Source organism: Lygodium microphyllum, chromosome 21 (assembly GCF_053477565.2).
Source record: "Lygodium microphyllum isolate KBCC chromosome 21, Lygodium_microphyllum_v1.1.10, whole genome shotgun sequence".
Lineage (NCBI taxonomy): Eukaryota > Viridiplantae > Streptophyta > Polypodiopsida > Schizaeales > Lygodiaceae > Lygodium > Lygodium microphyllum.
The window spans coordinates 115459962-115484177 of NC_141155.1; the positions used below are offsets into that span (position 1 = coordinate 115459962).

General features: G+C 41.0%; 1 protein-coding gene across 1 annotated transcript in view; it reads right to left on the minus strand.

Annotated features, from left to right (window-relative positions):
- Positions 1-24216, minus strand: part of FK (Ergosterol biosynthesis ERG4/ERG24 family) — a 139992-nt gene that overhangs the window by 77664 nt on the left and 38112 nt on the right. Inside the window, exon 3 of the mRNA XM_087661753.1 lies at positions 9261-9331. Within this exon, the coding sequence (XP_087517879.1) occupies positions 9261-9331 (71 nt within the window). The remainder of the gene's footprint in view (positions 1-9260; positions 9332-24216) is intronic.

A 24216-nucleotide genomic window follows, 5' to 3' on the forward strand; every position in this document is an offset into this window, starting at 1 on the left:
GCAAGTTGACTTGTAAAATTGGCCGACCAGCTAGTGGCCTCATAAATGCAGTTGACTAGCTGCACACAGCCCCAAAAAACTATGATCTAATGTCATCCTCCCACATGACACTGCCCCTGCCCATAATCAGGTGCATGTACACTATGACTGCTGAAAATACCCAAATAATTGACAATAAATGCATAAGCCCTTCAAATGAACTAACTATATCAACTATATCCTCAGAATGCTAGTCTAGGGGATGATTAATCTCTAACATTTTCATGCTTTAAAGACTGCCATCAATGTCCAACACAAATGGACACTAGTAGCATTCGTCACAGTGGTTGTAAAGTGACGTAGTGCAAATGCACTAAGTACACCTTGGGGTCAGGGCAGCCGAGTCCTATTTATAGGATTCAAGGCCCTATTGTCCACAAGATTGTGTGATCACCACTCTTGGACTCTTAGCCCATTGGCCAATGCATCCCTACACCGGGATGATGTGGGATAGTGAGATGGAATGTTATACCTTCAGATGTAGTCATGACCCAAAGAGCTACATCCTACTAGGTCCCAGGCTGGGGGGTGAGCCTGCTTGGCTCTATTGCTGGGAGGTAAGTCTCATGTCCAATCCCTTTTATTTGTGGATATGGCTTGTGTTGTGTCTCGTGTTTGTGCAAAATTGATCCTAGGGGGGGCATTTAATAGGGTATCCTTTGAGCATTGATATTCTGTGGAAGCACTCGTTGGATTCGATTTCGCGTAAATTGAAAGTAAACTTTTTTTATTGGAAATCTCATGCCTGGCCATTCCATGTCCTCTCAAACATGCCCAAACTATCATGTTACCTATGCTTACTTATTTTATATCACTTCTGCCCCCTGTGTTGAGAAACCCTTCGCCCTTCACCTGCAATTTGCGTTTTGTGTTTAGGGTTTGCGTTTAGGGTTTGCAGCCCCAAAAAAGAGCACCATCCTAGAATGGTTGTGCCTATTCATAGACCACTCTCTCATTCATTCCTTACGGTTGATTCATTTAGTCTGTCACCTCTTCTCTCCAACCTCTCCACTACCCTCACACCCCTTCAGGAGGACATTGCGGTTCGTGGTTCGTGGCTGTCTTCATCATCTTTCTTGTGATACGGCACCCTTGTTCCCTTGTATCACATTCACTCCATGATTCAGGTCTTCATCATTCCATTCATCAGAGTTTCTTCTCTCTTCTCTTCTCTTCTCCATGTTTGCCGAGTTCACTCCGTGTTCCTCCCCGCTAACCTTACTATCTCGCTGGTACGTCATCTTTTGACATGGTATCAGAGCCTGGTACTCTCTATGAAACCTAGGCCTTTGATCTGAGAGCTCTTCGCAAGAAGCAAGAACAACAGTAGGTTCAAATGACTTCGAACACACCAACACCGATTCAATCTCCAGAACAGCCTATGCCTAAAACCGAGTGAGAGTGGGCCGATCAGCTTGCTCCACAAAGTTCCGACATGGTGGAAGACACATCTAAGTACATGGAAGAAAAGATAGGCAAGCTAACCTCTAAAGAATATAAACTGATTAAAGCCTGTCGACGAAAGAAGATTGAGGAGCTCGACCGAAGGATTGCCCTTCAAGAAAAGCTTCTGAATGAAGGTATGCATGACTTTCACCCTTTTCAGATGTTGCGCAAAGTCTGATGATGTTGCAAGGCCGTCGAGACCTCCATCAAGGATGGGCCCCCCTCTTGGAGAGCAAGATCCGGAGCATTTTCCATTTTTTCAGACTCTCCTGTCCTCTCCGGTGCAAGGTACTTTTGATTCGTCTTTTGTGCCTTCTTCTTTTACCTCTTCTGTTTTACAATATACTGGTAGAAAACATGTGGAAGAAAGAGTCCAGTCTGTTGACTACGGAAAAGGTCCTCTTGAGAACCAATTCTTGTATGTTAACACAAGTCGAGGGGATTATAAGAAAAAGCAAGATAACTCTTCTTCAGTCCTTCCTTCTTTTCCGTCTACTTCACATAATCAGAATGAATTTGGTGTTCCTTTCACTTTGGTGCATCATCATCTTCACAGTTTCATTTTTAATCTTTAAATGATAAAAATGAACAAATAGAATCTGCACCTCATACACCTCACTTTAAAACCCACCCATCCCACCACATTCTTCCGCTGCTTCACCACTTCCATTTACACCATTTACATTTCCATTTCAAACACCTCATGTCGCACCGCACATCACACCGGGGGTTATGGAAACATAGGCACATCCTTTACGACCTCATCCTTCCCTTGGTCGGGTGGTGTTCCACCTACCTTATACACACTTTCGAGATCATTGCTCCCTGGGTATCCCACTCAGTCTCTCCCGAGTGTGGATCAGTTGCCTCCACAATTTGCCTCCATGGCATTGTCTAGTGGACCTTCTGGTTATACTGCTATGTCCCAACCTCACTTTGGACAAGGCTACCGTGTCCCAGTGCCTCCACCTACACCGGCACCTTATGGAAACATTCATGTTCTAATGCCTCCGCATTAATCGGCACTCATTGGACACTCATAGCCTACTTCTGCCTACCACCTCTTCCCCCTCCCTCTTTCTTCTATCAGTTACAGCCATAACCAGCTCCCTTGGAACTTCAATACCACCTAGGTGAGCAAAAGGAGAAAAAGAATGGAAAACTTCTGGTCTCCAAAGTATTCCACCAGGCACTCCTTGTGCCACCTCTCTTTTCTAGGCCACAGAGAACGTTCTGCATCAGCTATCAAAGTACCATGCTCAAGGCAATAAGACGCATCCAATGCGCACTAAGTCCTTTCGAGCACATGGAGGATCGATTGGTGCTACGGCCTCCTGGAGATCGTCACAATGCTAGCGGCAATCTTCTCCCACTTATTTTCAAGTACAGTGGCTTCCACGACCTACGGATCTGCAGTCCACTCCATCGAGAGATAGTGATTGTTTGATATCGTCTCCTCATCAATCCGCTCCTTCGCGAGACAGTGGTTGCTCGACTCATTCCTCTTCTTCGGCTACCCAATCTACTCCACTGAGAGACAGCGATTGTTATCCATCTCTTGCTTATTTTAAGACCCACCCTTTCCCACCCTCGACTACTCAAGTTTGAGAGGCTACCTCTTGGAGCTCTTCAGCACCCTAGATACCTTCTTCAGCACGATCAACGGCACTTCCTTCGTCATCAGACATTTTGGAGTCCATGATCCATGAGTTTTTGGATTCTCTATCTAGTTCAGAGGGGGATGTTATTTCTTTGCTCTCAAAGGGAGCATCTACTTCTTCTTCGACTTCAACGGGGGGCCCTCCACCTCCCACCTCAAAGGGGGAACCTACTCCACATGAAGTTCCTCACCCATCCTCTACTTTCTTGGGGTGGCTGTCTTCGACCAGTCATCTCTTCTACTGAAACCCACGATCTTCAGGTTCCCTTTTCAGTGGAAATCTTAGATCTTCGGGATCCTCTACATCTTCTTCCTCCTCTTCTTCTTGCCTTCGTCCCTTGGTCAGCACGGAGCCACCTCCCGAGATCACGTACGGACATATCCTTATGGTTCTCGGCACCACACAAAGTGACATTCCTCCTATGCATTGCATGTTTTCATTATCTTTGTACTAGGGCGCTTGGGCAAGTGAACAATTTCCCCATGAGGGACACTATCCAAGTGGCACCTGCTGCATGAGCATTCTTCAACATGTAGCATTGCATCTCCACCTCACTCTTCTCTTGTTCCCCATTTTTGGCCTGAGAGGGGGTGTTAAGAAACCCTTCACCCTTCACCTACAATTTGCGTTTTTGTGTTTCTGCGTTTTGTGTTTAGGATTTGCGTTTAGGGTTCGCAGCCCCAAAAAGAAGCACCATCCTAGACTAACTGTGCTTATTTATAGGCCACTCTTTCATTCATTTCTTAGGGCTGATTCATTCAGTCCCTCACCTCTTCTCTCCAACCTCTTCACTACCCTCACATCCCTTCAGGAGGACATTGCAGTTCGTGGTTCGTGGCTGTCTTCATCATCTTCCTTGTGCTACGGCACCCTTGTTCCCTTGTATCACATTCACTCCATGATTCAGGTCTTCATCATTCCATTCATCAAAGTTTCTTCTCTCTTCTCTCCTCTTCTCCATGTTTGCCGAGTTCATTCCGTGTTCCTCCCCGCCAACCCTACTATCTCGCTGGTATGTCATATTTTGACACCCTGGACTGCTACTATCTTGAAATGATCTTACCCAACACATCCGCTTCATGCTATGAAAAAAATACTCACTACATGCAGGTGCCTCTTGGATTTCCTGGAACTATATTTGCATCCTGAAAAGCATAGGAGAAGAAGCTATTCTAGATGCCAAGACTCATATCATTGCTCTTCGTTGGTCACTTTTTCAAGCCATGTGCATTGATTGTCACCCTTGGGTCTTTATTGTTCTTTTTTTTTTGGAAGACCAATGACTTGTGCATGGTAATACTACCATTTGGGACTCATGGTGGTACAACTTTAACATTGCTAGTCTATTCTCCACATCTTCCTCTTTTCTAGTGAATCATTTAGTCTCATCATCGAGGCTAGTCTTGCAAAAGGTGCAATGAAACCCAATGGAGAATCGTTGGTTACTAACTCTTTCTAAATAGAATTGCTAGCTATGTCAAGGCTACTTTCTTGGAATGGGAAACATGAGGCCTGATCCAAATTTAATAAAAATGCACATCTGAGCTTAATTTTTATTGTTGATGCCACCCTCACTAGTCAAAGTGTGTTGATGTCTTTCCACAAAGCTAAGAGGCTTTTTTTAATCTCTCCAGGATATTGTGACATGGGGCTAGATTTTAATGGTGTTGCAACACAAGCAGCCCTTTCCCCTCCGTGGACTCTGATCATGGCACAATTGGGATCTTGCAGGTCAGTTGAATCTTGAAAAAGCTCCAACTAATACAACGGACTTCAAGATATCAACCAAAAAGAATGCTACACTATTTTTCCCAATATTTTTTACTTAACTTATGTTCACATTAAACATAACTATCTTTGTAGCTTGATTACTATAGTTTTATTAGAAATTGGGGGTGGAGGTGTGAGATTGCCCAACGAAAGGAGAACACAAACATGGATAGAGGAGGCTAGAGAGAGGCTGCAATGATTGAAAAGAATGGAAGAAGAAGGAGAGTCATCAACAAGAAGCATTCAAAGCTTCTTTTCAATGGTAATTTAGTGGGTAAGGGTCTTCGAAGAGAGCTTTGCCCAAACCTCCACTGTGGTCAAAACTCTACATACATGCACAAGAACAAAATTCTGCAAACTCGTAAAGAGAAAAAATCAACCTTTAGAGTTGAGCTAATCCCAAAGAGTAGCTTGGTCCATAGTAGAACCAATGTGGGGATCCTCCACTAAATGGGGTATAGGGGTGTTAATAAATGGTGGCCATAGGTTGTAGGTATCAAGTATGCACTCCACTTTGCATGACCAAGGGGAGGAATTTGTCCCATCAAGGTGATCTTTTTTGGGCAAGGACAAAAGGGCAGGCAGTGCCAAAACGGTTGTGGTGCCCAACAATAGGAACCCTATTAGAGACATATAGAGAAGCAAGGGGGACCGTGCCTCTAATGTTCTCAATCTATAACTCACAATCACTAGATGATTGTGACTCTAACCTTCGATCTTCTTGTCGCTCTTCACGATGTTTTGACTGATGGGAATGCATGTTTTCAGAAGAATGGATTGACTACTCGTTGGTGTCATCAAATGCATTGAACCAGCAATCCATAGCTCTTCAAGGAAATCAGCAAACACACAAGAAACAATTGTGTTTTGGTGTTGGGCTGCCTAAACAAAGGAGAAATCGGCTACACCCTGCAAAAGTAAGCCCTAGATACCCTACATACTTTGTAGAAGGCCTAAGCAATGCAAAAAATATGTGTCCTTTGCAACAAATTTACACCAAAAAGCAAGTAGACATGGCCTCCTCTTCATAGAACCTCCGACCCGTCTCTTTTGGGGATGATAACCCGAGAGTGCACAACTGAAAAACAACATGAACACTGAGAGAACAGAAGTGAAAGAATGGACAAAAAGTATATGCACTGAACCCCAAGAGAATGTTGAATACAATGTGGACTTACTAGTCCTTGTATACAGCCCAAAGCATCAATGAGATCACCAAATCAGGCTGATGATGGAAGGAAGCACTGGATAAGAGACTAAAGCCTCTAGAAATCAGAATGTGCTGCAATCTGCAAAAGAATGAATGGCCAGCCATTGGAGAGACTCCTATAAATAGGTAGAGACTGAAAAAAGTGGCCGATTGCTGTCTACAGAGACCATAAATTCTGGCCAACCTGATTCAGGAGATGAAAAGGCAGAAGAGATGCTGATCGTAATCTGCATACTGGTCACAACTCAAACAGCAGGGTGAAACCAACCTCCAACCACTGAAAAAAAATGCACAAAACTGGATAATTGGGACAGCCACTGTGAACACACCCAAAAATCAGCTGAAAGTGTAATGCATTGAAATGCACACTCTGGGATGGCAGAAAACAATCAGAGCTCCAATGTCTCGATCGAGCTCTGGCAAAGGTCACAACCAGGATATGACAAACCAAAATAGAGCGCACTAACAGGGGGAGGGAAGTTGTGTGTGTGTAAATACTAAGATCTAGCTTGTAGGCTGCATGCTTGGAGTTTGCAACATGCTTCATCGCTTGGTAGACCTTTGGCCTTGAGATTGTTGTTTGCTAGATATGTTTATTGACATTTTCTCCTTTCACCCTAATTAAAGAATCATGCTAATTTGCCATGGTGCTTGGATAAGCCATTGAACTAGTGGAGGAAATTTTTGAAGGGCACTTGGAAAGGTAAACTCCCTCTTAAATTTGGCCTTTCCTTATGGGGATGCTTGGTTGGGGTTTTGCCTTCATAAACTGTATTCATTGAAAGAAGAATTGCACTTTTGTTTGTTCACACTAAGCTGCTCCAACTTAAAACAGTTCAACACATCTGGTTTTGCCCTTATTCCCATAACCTAATAGATAGGATTTTGGGTTATGTAAGGTTGCATTCCCCTTCTCAACATTTTGGTAAACAGTTTTGGTTGCCTAAATGAGGTTTTGGATGCTTTGGACCATTTACAGATCTTGTTATCCAATAGTCGTTGGTGACCATACCATTGATACTTTTACTTTTTTGAAGAGTTCTTTGCATGTGCTGCTAAGATTTCTCACATTTTGCAATGTTCTCGACTCTAATTATATTCAGCACACACGCTCGCGCCATAGAGAGAGAGAGTGTGTGTGTGTGTGCGCGTTTGGTTTGGGGGGGGGGGGGGGGTGGTGGTGTGGTGTTTTGGGTTGCCAAGCCTGAGAGAAGGATTGTGTTGCTGCTACTCACATGCTTCCTGTTGTGCACTCTTGTCCTATGGTTTTGGAGCCTACCCAAGCTATTTCTAACATCATTGTAGCCTGATTCTGTCTCCCTTGGGCTGTCGGCTTGTGATTTACCTCAGGGTTTCAGCTTCACGTGTTCTAGCCTAGTGCTTCAATTATTTGCTCCTTCCAATCATTTCTCCTCATCTACTCAGCATTGACGTGTTCACCCACAAATTTCCTTCTCCTCTACACTGACGTGCATGCCTCTTTTGAGACTTTTATTGGCTGTATAGACTGTATACCCATCTCAGCCTTGGTTTTTTATGCACTTCTTATCCTCCAACCTGCATGGACAGCACCCCTAAAAATTTGGCTGCCTTATGTACAGCTGTAATGTCGAATATTGAAAACACTATAGCATACACAAGAAAGGATAGGCCAATGGAATCAAAGTAAAGGCAAAGAAGTAGGATTTACCAACAGCAATTTCACTTTACTTCATCTTCAAGGAATCTCAAGCTCCAGTGCATAGGTAGGATCCAGCTGTCACAAAAATGCCATGGAAACTGTGAAATACAGAGAAGTTTCTGGTGTAAATGTTGTGCAAATGAAAAATTCTGATGCTCCCTTTGTTTTTGACACCAAACTTTAATCTGTCATTCATGCCTGGTCTATGTTGAGGTGGTTAATGATTTTTCTGGACTACACGAGAGATGAACTACTGAGGTTGGCTGCCTCATTGGGAAAATGATGTGCCCCCTCATGAAACAGGTAACAATAACAGATTTTGCATTTTATGGGATATGGGCATGTAAAAAAAATGGTATGGCAAGCACAGAAACACAAAGTGTACAACATGGAGAACACGATCTGAACAATGATAAATGCTAATGTATGTATGAATGAATAATAACACAATCAATGGGGCCTTGAACTTCCGTGTCTCTAGTAACAAGGCAAAGGTGCCTAAAGGATGGGTGTCAGAGTGTGTTGTACTCAAATGGATCCTGAAAAATGCAGCAGCGGTCCAGAATCTATCTAACGAAGAAAGCGGCAGCACTGCAGTCCAGCCAAGAGGCTGAAAATGCAGATCAGTGTGGTAGGGGATGAATCTGCCTGTCCGGATCAGTGGGCGGCAGCACGGTGGTCTGCCTGGCAGTGGGGTGCACGTGTCCAGCAGCAGTAGATGATGTCTGATGCTAGAAGCACAGGGCAGAACTGATGGCAATACCAGCTGGAGTCACTCCCAGAACAGGGCAGCCTGATACAGCAGCAAACACAGATGGGCAGCAAGCTGGAACAGGTGGTCACAGTGCAGGGATGCCGTGGACAGCAGAGCGGCAAGTAGATGGTGAGAACACAGCTGTGAAAGCCTCCCAATGAGGTAGTATGCTGATGGAGAAGCTGTAGACAGCAGGAGCATCACTTGAAGCAGCTCCACAAACTAACATATCTGCCAGAGAAGGGTGTAGACAACAATGGGCATGAAAAGGGCTGATGATAAGCTGGCTGCTAATGATGAATAACGGATTGGATACACAAATACAAGACTCATATTTATTGAGGATTGGGGGTGCATTTTTTCTACTACCAAAATTAAACCATTTAATAAAAATAAGAATGCATTAATGTGCTTTTGGGGATGTTTGCAACCGCGAAGGAAAGCACATATACTTGATCATCAACCATATCAATCAACTCAACCATTCATTGCATAAAGCCTTTCAAGCACCTGACCCAAAGCATTTCATGTCTTCTGGAGCATTTGTAATGTACTTACTTTTTCACCGTATAAATATTTGGATCAGCATAACTTTCATTTTCTAAACAGACCACATACATTATATTGTAGTGGCAACTTTAGGAAGTCACAACAAATTGGCTCAATCATGTATACTATTTAATAAGAATCAAGTCCGACCACAAGAGAAAGGGGCTCTTGCAGGTAGACAGCCACAACTCCAGTCAAAATCAACAAAAGCGACCATAGACCTGAGGAAAACAAATTGGAACACAAGTCAAGATACATATTTCTTAAATGAAAACAAGACTAAGAGATAAAGTATTCGGGCACACATTAAGCTATAGAATATACAGTTCATCAAAATATTTATGTAGTTATCTTCAAAGAGATCGCTCATCACTAATCAAAAAAGAGGATTTTAGGGTGGTGTTTAAAACAATTTCAAAATACTAGGCAATCGAAGAGATAGAACTATAATCCACTAGTTCTATAAAAGGGAAAATCAAAATGTAGATACTCACAAGAAAGGATCGATAAAGAAAAGATCCAAAGTCGACTATTAGACGTTTCAAGCAGCCAGGCTATCAAAGTTAAGAGGCAATCCATGATTCTTGTAGTCGTTCCCCACAATTCTTCCAACACGATGATCAATGACATAAAAGTTAATATGAGGTCTTATTAAAAGAGTTAACTCGAAAGGAATACTAAAAACTCATAATGCCCAGCCCTAGTTCAGAAAAATGACCCTTATTTAATCACATCCCACTTGAGTCTAGTGTTCGTCTAGGTGAGTCATGCAAGGCTGTGTGAGGCCATTCTGGGCCAAACTGAGGGTGGAGAGCTCAGTTGTGAGTCTGACGCTGGAGTAACAGCCACCACCAGCTGAGTGGGTCTCGCTTAGGTAACTATTCTAGAAACAAGCATAGCTTTTGGTGCCAGCATCAAATTCTGTGCAGATTGCTGTCGCGCTGATTTCTTGTAGATCAAAGTTTGCTCTTTCTCTTTGCTTATATTCCCCCATCTTGCTCAAATGCATGTTGAATGTAGCAATAGAAATTGAAGATTTGAGCCTCAAATTTGGACGAAATGTGTTGTTGATTAGACATTGTTGATTCCATGTAAGTGCTCCAAACAACGTAGTAGGCTCACAATTATAATATTTGCTTATTTTCAAGACTTAAGCATTTGAGAAAATATAAAGAATGAATACTTGAAGCTGAATATATGTTAAATACACCTGGTATTTTCCTTTGAGTCATTCTGGTGTGAACAAATCCTGTCCATGGGCACTTTTTACCCTCTTGCATGGAAGGGGTTTTTTATTAGCAGACGTGTTTGTTATGCCTTGTCATCTCCTGTCTGTGAGCCTCAATCTCAGTCAAATGAGGACTTTAGGAGCTCTCACCTATCTATCACTTGTTTTGACAGAGGAGGTAGCTCATTCTAGAGCACTCAATTTATTGCATTTCGGTGCATTTTCTCCTCCAATCCAGATTTTATGTGCGTTTCATTTTTCAGCTTGCCTCACCTGCCAGACATTGTCCACCCTTTCTGGAATTTTCTCAAGCATTTTTGGCATTTTTACCAGCATTAAATGCTGGTTGGCCATATTTTGGCCCCAAAATTCAGGTCGGCTAATTTTTGGGATATTTGGCTATTTATAACCATTTCTCACTTGGCAATCAAATATATCATCATCTTCCATCCTTCCTTGGCAAGTGCACTCTCCGACTCCATCATCTTCCTCCGTCTTCGGTGTTGCCGTCATCATCAATCTGTCTGGCGCCCTCACTAAAGTTGTGGGCTACGTGGAGGGATTGATTAGTCCTCCTCTTGTATTCAACATTTGTTCCTTTTCAGTACAGGTTTCTTTTCTTCTTTTCTTGCAAATTGTATCTCTCTCTTCCTTTATGTTCGAGCTCCTTCTGTTGCGCACTCACATGGTATCAGAGCCTAAGAGAGAGATAAAAATGACTTCTCGTGGAGGAGAACACCCCAACTACCAAGCGGCCTTGGCACATCAATGTTTTGCTAAAAACACAGCTTTCTGCTTGGAGGCATGATGCCAAGAGGCATATTCCACGGTGGATTCCGTGCCACGGTGGATTCCGTGAGGTTTTACGGTGGATTCCGTAAACTTTGATGACCGGGGCTCATACACAAAGTGGATTCTTTGTGCGAGAAGTTGATGGGGACGCGTGTCCTTTTCGGGCGTTTCATTAATTTAGTGTGTACGTGGGTGATTCCATAGCGGGTGATTCCGCAAAATACATATTAAATTAATAAACGTTTATGAGTTTAGAGTGCGCACTCGTAATAAATTAAGGTTAGGATTTATTTCTAACCAGTTGATTTATTTATGTAGCTGAAGACTGCTAGGTATTCACTTTTGTCGGTTTAATTGTATTATTTTACTAACGATTGTGAATGCTTCAGTTGATGTGTAGAGATAGCAGCAATGGCGGAGGAAAGCATTGGAGTCTAGCGAGTATTCGATCTATGGATTATATTTTGATAGGCGCCACGCCTATATTTTGTCATGTCTATTGAGGCATCGATTATTCATTATTATTTTGTATGCGCCTATGCGCACGGATATGTTATTTCTATTTGGACATTGTATTGGGCGTGCCAGACTCTTTGGGCACCGTCCATTAGCTTTATTCCCATTTTTGTTAAAGCAAACTCAAAAGCTAAAAGCTTGATATATTTTTGTAAATTGGGCTATTATTGAGCATGAAGAAGAAATATACATAAAATACATGCTTTGTGAAGCACTCACACAAGGCATGGGGAGAGATTGCACCCAATTGGTCTCTTGCTCTTCTCGTTCATGCTTTTTACCTTGTAACTTATGTAAAAAGTAGAGTTCATTGTTCTTGGGGACCTTCCGAGATTTACTACGTGAGCATACAGCGACCGATCTACGCACCAGTGGTATCAGAGCGGAGCTGAGATCAAGAGCTTCCAATCGCTACCCATCTCGTGCGAAGGCGAAGCTTCTGGAACGATCAGGCTCTACGGTCAATCTCGTCGCGAACCATCAATACAGGCAGATTTCTGGCGATCAAGAACCCATGTTTCTGTCATCAGATCGCGAAGGACTGGGCTATACAGGCGGAGGACCACTCATTCATCTCCTTCATCAAAATCGTGGATAAACAGAGAAAAAGAGTAACTCCCTTTTCATTAAGCTTCAAAGCTTAAAGTTAAAAGTTAATAAGCTTGATTAGAAGCTTAAGAAAGCTTCAATAATCAAATCGATTGCAAAACAGCGTGAGGCTGTACTGGGCGGCGAAAATTCCGCCAAGGACATACTCTTGTCCTCAAAATCGACAGCGGATTAAGAAGCCAAAAGCTTCTTAATCCACTAAGTTACCTAAAGCTCCCCAACTCTGCAAGTCAACAACTCCAGGTCCCACACCTCAGAAATCAAGTTCTGCAAGTAATCTGTGATCAAGTTCTGCAAGTTCACTAAGTCGGCTAAGTTCTGTAAGTCTGCAACTCTGAAAGTCACATAAGTCTACAATTCTGCAAGTCAAACTAGTCAACTGGAGTCAGAACTGACTTGTGCTCAAAACTCCTAGAAGGGCTGTTCCTGCGCAGAAACTCCGAACTGCAAAGTTGTTCGTTGGAAGGTATTCTACCCATATGCAGGTTTACTGAAGCATTTTCAGCATACGAAGAAGGAAAAATTACAGATTTTTTGAAGATTGAGAAAAAAATACCCAAAAAACACATAAGCCTTGTAACCCCGAATTTAAGCTACGCTCATCCCGCTAACTTGATTTTGAGTGAGAAAGGTCTTTTGAGTTTTACAGGATGACGGAACCACATATGGATGATCCTATGGCTGAAGATGACCTATCTGAGCCTACGATGGAGCAAAAGCTGGACTTAATCATGATGCAATTGGAAGAAGAACGAAGGACTAGGCAATCATTGCAAGCGCAACTGGCAAAATTACAAAGAGCGTCTACCGACAAAGAAGAACCTCAAGCTGAAGATTTGATTCGACGTACCATCGACGCAACTCTTGAAGCTCAAACCATTCGCAAGGAATCAAAGATAAGTAAATGAAGTTTCAAATTTCGTACTTTCAATGGTATACGAGAAGGAAAGACTGTTCTAGCATTCATTAGTCAGTTTGATGACTATTTCCATGAGGAAACCTATGCAGAAAAAGATAAAATCAAATGTGTTACTAATCATTTAGTAGACAGAGCATCACTTTGGTGAACTGTAGTACGCAAGAGCATAAAATGTCCTGCTACTTGGGAAGATTTCAAGAAGAAGTTCATGCAAAATTTCCTTCCACCGCAATTTCATGAGAAAGCTATCAAGCAATGGGATCTACTCCAGCAACGGGATCGTGAGCCTATGTATACAGAGCGTTTTTGGAATGCACTCCTCTAGCTACGCATGCTTGAAGACGTATCAGAGACGACACATAAGCGGAAGTATATGTCTGGACTCCTTGGGTATTACTACGCTGAAGTTAACATGTTCAAGCCTGCTACTCTTGAAGACGCCATTTCACTAGCTGACGACACTGAAGATAAGCTACGCGGTAGAGACAGACGACCACAGCAATTCCAAACCAATGGTAATTATGAATCTAAACAATTCAATTCCAATTTTAGAAGATTTAATCCAGGTCGTTTCTCTTCATCATCTTTCCGTAAGAATTGGGCTAAACCACCTGCATTACCATCCAATGTCAATCCAAATCCTAAGCCTATTCCACAGCCAAATCCAAATGTACCTAGACTTCTCGCCGTTGCAAATAATGTAACCAAAGTCAAGCCAATAGTATACTATAAATGCCACCAGCGTGGACATCTTGCAGCAAATTGTCATTTAAAGAAGCCACCAGCTCATATCAACTATCTTGGAGCCATGGACAAAGACGAACATGAGGATATGACTGATTTCACTGAAGATGAGGACGACACTACTACTACTTTCGATACTTTACCAAGTATGCCTACTCCACATTCTTTATTGACTATGAAATGTTTGGTGAATGGAAAGAAAAAGACTATTTTGCATGATGACGGTAGTACTCACGAGTTTATTTCAGCAAAATTGGTAAAGGAATTGAAATTACAGACTGTACCTACGCATTATCGCATAAAAGCTGCATTTTTAAGCACTAGGTATAATGGTACACAGGAAGTGCAAGACTTAGAGATTCAAATTGGTTCATACACTGAAAGAAGAAATTTCTTAGTTGTTCCATTACAGTCGAGTGACATTATTTTAAGTATGCCTTGGCGACACCACCATAACCCACATATAGATTATTCCACACACACAATGAATATTAATTTTCAAGGAAAATCTATTATATTATATGGTATGCATGCATCTAATGTTTTTCCACTGCTTTCGCATACTCAAGCTAAACGTGCATTACGCAAGAGTAGTAAATCCTATCTCATTTGGATAAATGAATTGCAAGTAAAGGAAAATCATATGCACCCTAGGCATAAAGAATTTCTTGCATATTTTAAGGACTGTTTTGCAGAAGACCTACCACCAGGTTTACCTCCTTCACGTCCAGAAGACCATAAGATAGATTTGATCCCTGGCACACAACCACCTTGAAAAGCACCATATAGGCATAACCAGATAGAGCAAAAAGAAATCCAGAGTCAAGTTGAGGAATTATTAAATAGAGGATTAATTCGACCTAGCAGTTCTCCATTCGGTGCACTTGTATTGTTAGTCAAAAAAAAGAATAATACCTATCGTATGTGTATTGACTATCGAGCTTTAAATAAGATCACTGTAAAGAATAGATATTCTATTCCTAGAGTTGATGACCTTACGGACAAACTGCAAGGATCTTCTATATTTAGTAAAATTGACCTTAAGTCTGGTTATCATCAGGTGAGGCTAGATAAGTCTGACATATTCAAGACTGCATTCAGAACACAATTTGGTCATTACGAATTTTTCGTCATGCCATTCGGATTGACTAATGCACCTGCTACCTTTAGTAGAATGATGAACCGTATCTTTTTGAAATATCAGTATTGTGTAATTATTTTCTTGATGATATTTTGGTGTTTAGTCAGAATGAGAAAGAACATTATGAGCATTTGTCATTGGTTTTTCAATTATTTAAAGAAAATCAACTGTATGCAAATCCTGAAAAGAGTGAATTCTTTAAGACGGAAATTGAGTATTTAGATCATATTGTATCATCTGATGGAATTAAAGTTAATCCTAAGAAAATTAATGCAATATTGAATTGGCCTGTTTCTAAAAACGTGCATGAGTTACGCTCATTCCTTGGTCTTGCTAGTTTCTATAGGAAGTTTGTACGTAATTTTTCATTACTTGCTTTACCATTAACCAAACTTTTGAAGAAAGAAATTGTTTATCAATGGACTGAAAATCAACAAAAATCCTTTGACTTACTGAAACATGCATTAACCAATGCTCCTATTTTACAGTTGCCTGATTTTAATAGACCATTCTTTCTAGTAGTGACCGATGCTAGTGGATCAGGAATAGGAGCCGTACTTATGCAAGACAATCATCCTATAGCATATTCTAGTTGTAAGCTGAAACCCTCAAAGCTGAAATATTCCACATATGGCAAAGAACTATTAGCAGTTGTACAAGCATTAAAACAGTGGAAACACTACTTAATGGGTTCAGAATTTATGATAAAGACCGATCAGCAAAGTATTAGACATTTACTTAGCCAACCTCAAATCTCTGACCGACATATCAAATGGGCTTCCTTTATTCAAAGTTTTCATCCTATCATTCAATACCAACCTGGAAAAGAAAATGTAGTGGCTGATGCATTGAGTAGAAGACCTGCCATTCATAATATTTCTGTCATATCTTTTGATTCTTTGATTGCTATGAAAGATACATATCACCAAGATATTACTTTTCATTCTCATTGGAATAAATTAGTTCAAAATAATTTCATTCCTGTTGATTCATTGTCATATAATGATGGATTTATGTTTTATGAAAAGAGATTGTGTGTTACAATTCCATTCCGATCTTTTGTTTTGAATGAAATTCATTGTCCCCTATATCAAGGTCATAGAGGTATTATATCTACATTACGTATGCTAACTGAAGATTTTTATTGGCCGCATATGGATGCTGATGTATCTAACTTTGTTTCTGAATGTTTGATTTGTCAAAGAGTTAAGAGACATCATGGTAAACAGTATGGATTACTTATGCCTTTGTCTATTCCATCTAAACCTTGGAAACAAATTTCTATGGATTTCATTACTGGTTTACCAAATACTAAATCTAACCATGATATGATTTTGACAGTTGTAGATAGATTTAGTAAACAAGCATATTTCATTCCATGTAAGAAAACTTTAACAGCATCACAAGCAGCACAATTGTTTTTTAAAACTGTTTTTACTAACCATGGATTGCCAAAAGTTATTATTTCAGATCATGATTCTAGATTTTGTAACAACTTTTGGATTACTCTATTTGCTAGCCTAGGCACAAAGATTGATTTCTCATCTGCATTTCATCCAGAAACTAATGGACAAACAGAAGCCACAAATAGCACCATTCTAGATCTTTTACGTACATATACTATCTCTAAACCTCAGACATGGGACACTCATTTGCATTTATTACAGTTTGCATATAACAATACACCGCACACATCTACAAAGAAAGCACCGTTTGAAGTCATTTATGGATATAGATTATCTACACCTGTTGCATCTTTGTCTAATAGAATTCAGAGTGCTGATGATATTGCTAGTATGCATAACAGTATATTTGATGAAGTTAAAGATATGATTGCTAAAGCCCAGCAATCATATACCAAACAAGCCAACAAGAAAAGACAAGCCACGAATTTCAAAGTTGATAATTATGTTTGGCTGAGAATAGAAAAACGTAGACTGCAAAGTGTAGATAGACATCCAGTTGTCAAATTAGCTTCCAGATTCTATGGACCATTTAGAATCATTCATAAAATTAATGATAATGCATTCAAGTTAGAATTACCATCTCATTGGAAAATTCACAATACATTTCACATTAGTTTATTGAGACCATTTAGAGGCCAATTACCTGTACACCCTGTTTATGGAAACCCACCTTTATTAGAGAAAGAGACTGAAATACTTGAACCAGAAGCTATCATAGACACTGACTTTATGACCACTAGAATTGGTCGAAGGTATTCTAGATATCTAGTTAAATTTAAGAACCATCCTGTAGAGGAAGCACAATGGATGCACGCTAGAGACTTAAATGCTTTCCCCACTCTGTTAGCTCCACATTGAGCTAATAGCAATTGAGGTCAATTGCTATCCCACCCCGGGGGTATGATGCCAGGAGGCATATTCCACGGTGGATTCCATGCCACGGTGGATTCCGTGAGGTTTTACGATAGATTCCGTAAACTTTGATGACCGGGGCTCATACACAAAGTGGATTCTTTGTGCGAGAAGTTAACGGGGATGCCTGTCCTTTTCGGACGTTTCATTAATTTAGTGTGTACGTGGGTGATTCCATAGCGGGTGATTCCGCAAAATACATATTAAATTAATAAACGTTTATGAGTTTAGAGTGCGCACTCGTAATAAATTAAGGTTAGGATTTATTTCTAACCACTTGATTTATTTATGTAGCTGAAGACTGCTAGGTATTCACTTTTGTCGGTTTAATTGTATTATTTTACTAACGATTGTGAATGCTTCAGTTGATGTGTAGAGATAGCAGCAATGGCGGAGGAAAGCATTGGAGTCTAGCAAGTATTCGATCTATGGATTATATTTTGATAGGCGCCACGCCTATATTTTGTCATGTCTATTGAGGCATCGATTATTCATTACTATTTTGTATGCGCCTATGCGCACGGATATGTTATTTCTATTTGGACATTGTATTGGGCGTGCCAAACTCTTTGGGCACCGTCCATTAGCTTTATTCCTATTTTTGTTAAAGCAAACTCAAAAGCTAAAAGCTTGATATATTTTTGTAAATTGGACTATTATTGAGCATGAAGAAGAAATATACATAAAATACATGCTTTGTGAAGCGCTCACACAAGGCATGGGAAGAGATTGCATCCAATTGGTCTCTTGCTCTTGTCGTTCATGCTTTTTACCTTGTAACTTGTGCAAAAAGTAGAGTTCATTGTTCTTGGGGACCTTTCGGGATTCACTACGTGAGCATACAGCGACCAATCTGCGCACCAAGGCATCCACTTTTCTTGTGCCAGGTACCCATTTTGCTGCCCACTTCCTCTCCTACTGGAGGTGACAAGCTTCCTCAATCAAGCGACAGTCTTGTACTGCAAACGCAATGTTCCTTGGTTAGGCGACAACTCTCCTCAGCAAACGCACATAGTCCTTGTGCAGACGACAGACTATCTCCCCTAGGCCGACCCTCTACATTGACTTCTTTGTGATCCTATAGTCATTTCCTCCTGTTTCGGGGCTATCTACCACCAAAAAACAAATTTCTTATGGATGTCTTGTAGGATATCAAAGATGCGTTATCATCAATTCTTTGCTGACTCAGAGGATGAGGTCTCTATTGCTTCCTCTAAAAGACGGAGAGATTTTCATGCTAGTTCACGCGACGACCAGAGGTCACCTAACCTGTTTCTACAATGTTGGATGTAAAGGCCCTTAAGCTACTCCCGTGTGTATATTACTTTACACATGTGAACACACCATTGCAAGTATAAGTATATCATACCCTAAGTATAAATACATTCTTTAATTCGTTGTGTGTACCACACTGGTACACACCCATCTCTCGACTCTTCACTCTCACTCACTGCACTCAACAACTGCACACACCTCGATTGGCAAGCGCATTTCCTAAGCGCTTCCCCTCACACTCCTCAAACTGGTATCAAAGAATTGGAAAATGTGTTTGCACTCTTAAGAATCCAAACAAACAGTCATTGTCGATGATGACCAGACACACAACAATTGTCAACACCAAGCGCAGGTCTAACAAGCTATCAGTAGGTCTACAAATTATCAACATTAGGCTTGTAAGAGAGGGACATGTAGTAGGCGAGCAGCTCACTAGACGACCGGCAAGAACATCAAGTGACAGACACATAACAGGTAATCAGGTGGCGTGGTCAACCGACGGTACTAACGTCAAACGGACACACACGATTAACAGGCGACTATTGTGCTGATCAACGGCAACACGTCGTCAGTTGTTTTTTTACTTTATCCATTTTCTTATTTCATTATTTTCTGCAGTCTATCCCCTGCTTATTGGCAAGAGTTGACATGAGCAAGCATAGGACTCAGATCTGTTCAAATTTACATCTGAAAATTTGGGGTTTTTCCCAGATTTGATGATGGGCATGCAAAACAATGACATTGACCCAGAAATTGCAGACATTGTGCGCATTTGCCTCAGAAATTTTGGGGTTTTTCATGTACAACTGAAATTTTGCTCAGCTGAGCCAATGTCATTGTAATTTGTGCACAATTGGACCCCAAATTTTGGGGTTTTGCAAAATTTGTGAAATTTCTGCAACATTTGCCCATACTTGATACTTGGAATGATGTATTTGATGCAATTGGGGCAGATTCGCTACAAAAATTTAGGGGCTTTTCACATCGGTGATGTATTTTGAGCCGATTTGAGCTTTGATAGTGAAATTACAACAAATCCACTTCTGAGTGGGACAAATTTGGACTTCAGATGTTTCAAATGTTATAAAAGGGCAGCTTCTCCTGGTACATGTATTGTTGAATGCTCATTATACAGTGAAACAGTGGTATATACAGCACTTGGGTTACTGCATTTGGGCATTATGGTCATGTATAACTGAAGTGTTAGCTGTCATTTATGCAAATGTATCGGATTTAATTCATGTACATGCTGGAATCAGTACTTGAGACCAAAATTGCAGTAAAACATCTACTTCTCAAACACCTTTGGAAGTAAAAGTGTGTGTACTTGCTGTTATATTCAGCAATCTTGCTATTGGCTGAAAGTACTCAGCATTTTATTGCAATCTTTTTCCTGAAGATGGTTGCCTCTTTGAGATTCATAAATTTGATGGCAATAGCTTTGATCTTTGGAAAGATTGTATGCAGGGTATACTTTTTCTTAAGGATTGTGATGATGCTTTGCCAGATAAGGATTGGGCTAAAATGAATAAAAAGGCCCCTACTTAAATTAAAATGGCTGTCACAGATGATATCTTGGTTGATATCAAGAGACTTAGTATTGCTTATGCAGTTTGGGAGAAACTCAAGGCTACGTATGATAATACAACTCCTATCAATCAAGTACATCTCATGCAAAAGTTGGTCACCTTGAAGCTTGATGAGTCTAAGCCTGCCTCAGAGCATTTAAATGCTTTCACTAGTATTTTGAGTCAATTGCAAGATACAGGCTTGCCAACTTTTGATCCTAAATTGAGGGCTATCTTCTTGCTCATGACTTTGCTTGATTCATGGGAAGCATTGGTTATGTCATTGAGCAACAACCCTGTAAAAATTACACGGCACAACAAACAAAATCTGAGAAAGAGATAGAGAGTACACAACAAATAAGAGGAGAATTAAAAAAATATCTAGCTCCAAACAACTTATACAAAGATGGCTCTGTCCACCCGTGCACTTCCACTGTGAAGCTTAGATGTGATCTAGATAGAAGATAGGTGAAGAGCTTAAGGCTAGCTAGAATACTCTGACTAGGTAAAAGATAGATAATTGATAGTTGTAAAGAGGTTTAGCCTTTATAGCCTCTGAAGGGGGTCATGAAGGATAACCTTCCATATGCACGTGTGTCTGTTGACCTTCCATGTGTCCATGTGTCTGTTGACCTTCCATGTGCACCTCCACTAGTTGGCTTGGGAATATTCCCTTTACCATTGGCTAGGGCACCTGATAACTCCCTTACCTCGCAACTCGATGCAATGTGCCTTGAGTTGCTACCAGCTTAACTACTCTGTCTAACCCAAAGATTAGACCCAAAGAAGTCACCTTTTTGCCATTCGGTCACATAGACCTGATTTGATTGCAAGTCAAGACAACCAATATTCGGGCTTACATATGGCTTCTCCTCATAGTGGGGGCCTTACAACTTTGAGCACCACGGATCATTGGTGGCACCTTATGAGGGTGGGGCATTAAGCATATCTAACACCCCCCCTCAATGTCCCCACCCGCACGTGAACTATCTCCTGCCGAGTCTTTGAAGATGAACTTGAAGCAGATCCTTCGTAAGTGCTTTGGTAAAGATATCCGCTCCATTCTCCTCCAGTTCCACTATCCCATCCTCGATCAAATCACACACATACTCATACGGGGTCTCTATATGTTTGGTGCGTGCATGAAACACTAGATTTTTGGCAATGGTAATGCAACTCTGATTGTCACATCTCGGTACAACTAGTTCTTCATCCTGCACTCCCATATGCCATAGGATCCTTCTCAACCATATTGCCTCGTACTCTACTTCGATAGAAGACAATGCCACTGTTGACTGCTTCTTACTAATCCAAGAGAAAATTCCTAAGCCCAAAGAGAAACAATAACCAAAAACTGACTTCCTGGAATCACTGTCTCCTGCCCAATCTGAGTCACAGTTCCCCACAAGAGAACTTCCGGAACTATATGTGATACCATAGTCAAGAGTTTCCTTCCAAGTATCTGAGCACCCACATCCCAGCTTTCCAATGACTCTCATGAGGTTTATTTGAGAACCTCCTCAAAACACCAACAACAAAACTAATATCTCGTCTGATGTTACACGAGTAGATCAACAAATTGCCGACCAACCTCCTGTATCTCCCAATGTCTGCTAGTTCTGATGTATCCTCAACGAATAACTTTGCATTCACCTCCCTAGGCGTAGCTATCTCCTTGCACTCAGTCATACCAAATGCCCTTCAAGATCTCCTATGCATACTTCTTCTAAGAGATGAAGATCTTTCTTGACTCTTGCCAGACTTTAATCCCCAAACAATAGTGCAGCAAGCATAACTCTGTCATTTCAAACTCAGAACTCAAATCCTTTCGAGTTTGGTTGATCATATTTTCATAGTTACCTGTAATAAGAAGGTCGTCCACATATAGGGCAATCACTACAAACTTTTCACCATCCCTGTAAGCATACAAGTTAGCATCTGAGACACATCTTTTGAAGTTTAAGTTTAAAAAAAACTTATCTGCTAATACCATGCTCTGGGAGCTTGTTTCAGCCCATACAATGCCTTCTTCAGCTTACACACTTTATTCTCAGAATGGGGGGCCTCAAACCCTAGTGGCTGAGCCACATACACCTCCTCCTTAAGGTCACCATTTAAGAACGCTAACTTAACATCCGTTTGGTAAACTGGCCATTGCTTGTGGACGGCCACTGCAAGTACTGAGTGAATAGTGGTCATTCTAGCAATTGAAGCAAATAACTCTTGAAAATCAAACCCTTCAACTTGTGAAAATACTTTTCTAAGATACCATCAGCCTTGTACTTTACCTTCCAGATCCACTTGGTAACAATAACCTTCCACTTTGCTGGCTGATCCACTAGCTCCCAAGTATCATTCTTCGTTATGTTGTCATACTCAGCTTGCATAGCTGTCTTCTATGCTAGATCTGCAAGTGCTTCTTCTAAGTAAGTTGGCTCCTTTACTTCTCTCATAATCTCGGTGATCAAGGCCATATTGACTATATGAGCACAAGTCGTTCTTTGCTCCTAAATTCTCAGAGACCTCCTTGGTTCGTCTACCTTCTCCACAACAGATGTAAGCATAGGATTATTGTGGTCATAGAGCTGCTTCACCCAACGCGGCAATGGCTTTTCCAGTGGGGAGATGTCAAGTTGGTGAACTTTTTTCTCATCATTTGAAGTTTATGCTTCCTCCTCCTTAAGGATAGGAACAGCTCTTGGGACAGGTTCATGGTGGACTATTTCGCTTGATAATAAAGTGGAAGAACTTGCCTTCTCCTCCTCCACTATATGCGGCTGCTCCTTGAACACCACATCACGGCTCACCATGATCTTCTTTGTCTCTTGGTCATATAATTTGTAAGCCCTCTGCTCATCACTATAACCCAAGAAGATACATTTTCTGCTTTTTGATTTTAACTTGTTTCTCTTCTCATCTAAAACACGTGCATAACATTCACATCCAAAAATTCTGAAATGTGAGACAAATGGTTTCTTACCAGTGCAAGCCTCATGAGGTGTTTCTCCCTTAAGAGCCTTTGTGTAGCTCCGATTTAGAATGTAGACTGTAGTATTAACAGCTTCAACCCAAAAATGATTAAGCAATCCCTTGTCCTTTAGCATGCATCTTGTCATCTCCGCAATGGTGCGATTCTTGCGTTCCACAACATCGTTCTGCTGAGGTATGCGAGGCATCATCAATTGGCGCTCAATCCCTTTGCTTTTGCAAAAGTTTTCAAACTCCTTTGAGTTGAACTCACCTTCACCATCTGTTCTAAATTTCTTCACACTTTTCCTTATTTCATTCTCAACAAGTTTAAGCCATTCTCTAAACTTACCAAAAGTTTGAGCCTTATCACGAAGAAAGTACACCCACATCTTCCTACTATAGTCGTCAACAATCAAGAGATCCTCCCAAGGCCTATATAGGCATCTTACCACACAAGGCAGCATGCACCAACTCTAGAGGAGCATGTGCTCTATTCTTGCTTTCCTGTGGAAATGCCTCTCTATTGCTTGCCCATCATACAAGCTTCATATGGTTCCCTCAATTCAGTCACTGCAAGTAGATAAGCAACCATACCTTGCTTATGCATCTCCTTCAATACTGCAAATCCAATATGTCCAAATCTTTCGTGCCAAAGCTTACTTGTGCCCACTCTAGCGGTGGCTGTAAGAGCACTTAGCTCATATAGGTTGTTCATTCTTTCTCCTTTGCCAACAACTTTGCCAACGTTGTCGAGAGTTTATGCACCTGTATTCTTGAACCTCACTTCATAACTAAGATCAGTTATGGCAGCAATTGATAATAGATTTCTCCTCATTTTGAAAATATACAACACATTTAAAAGCTTTTTTACTTTACCATTTGCAGCAACAAAAAAATAGTACATGTGCCCGCAGCAGGGCATTTTGCATCATTTCCAACCGTCACAGTGATGGATTCTTGTAGAGG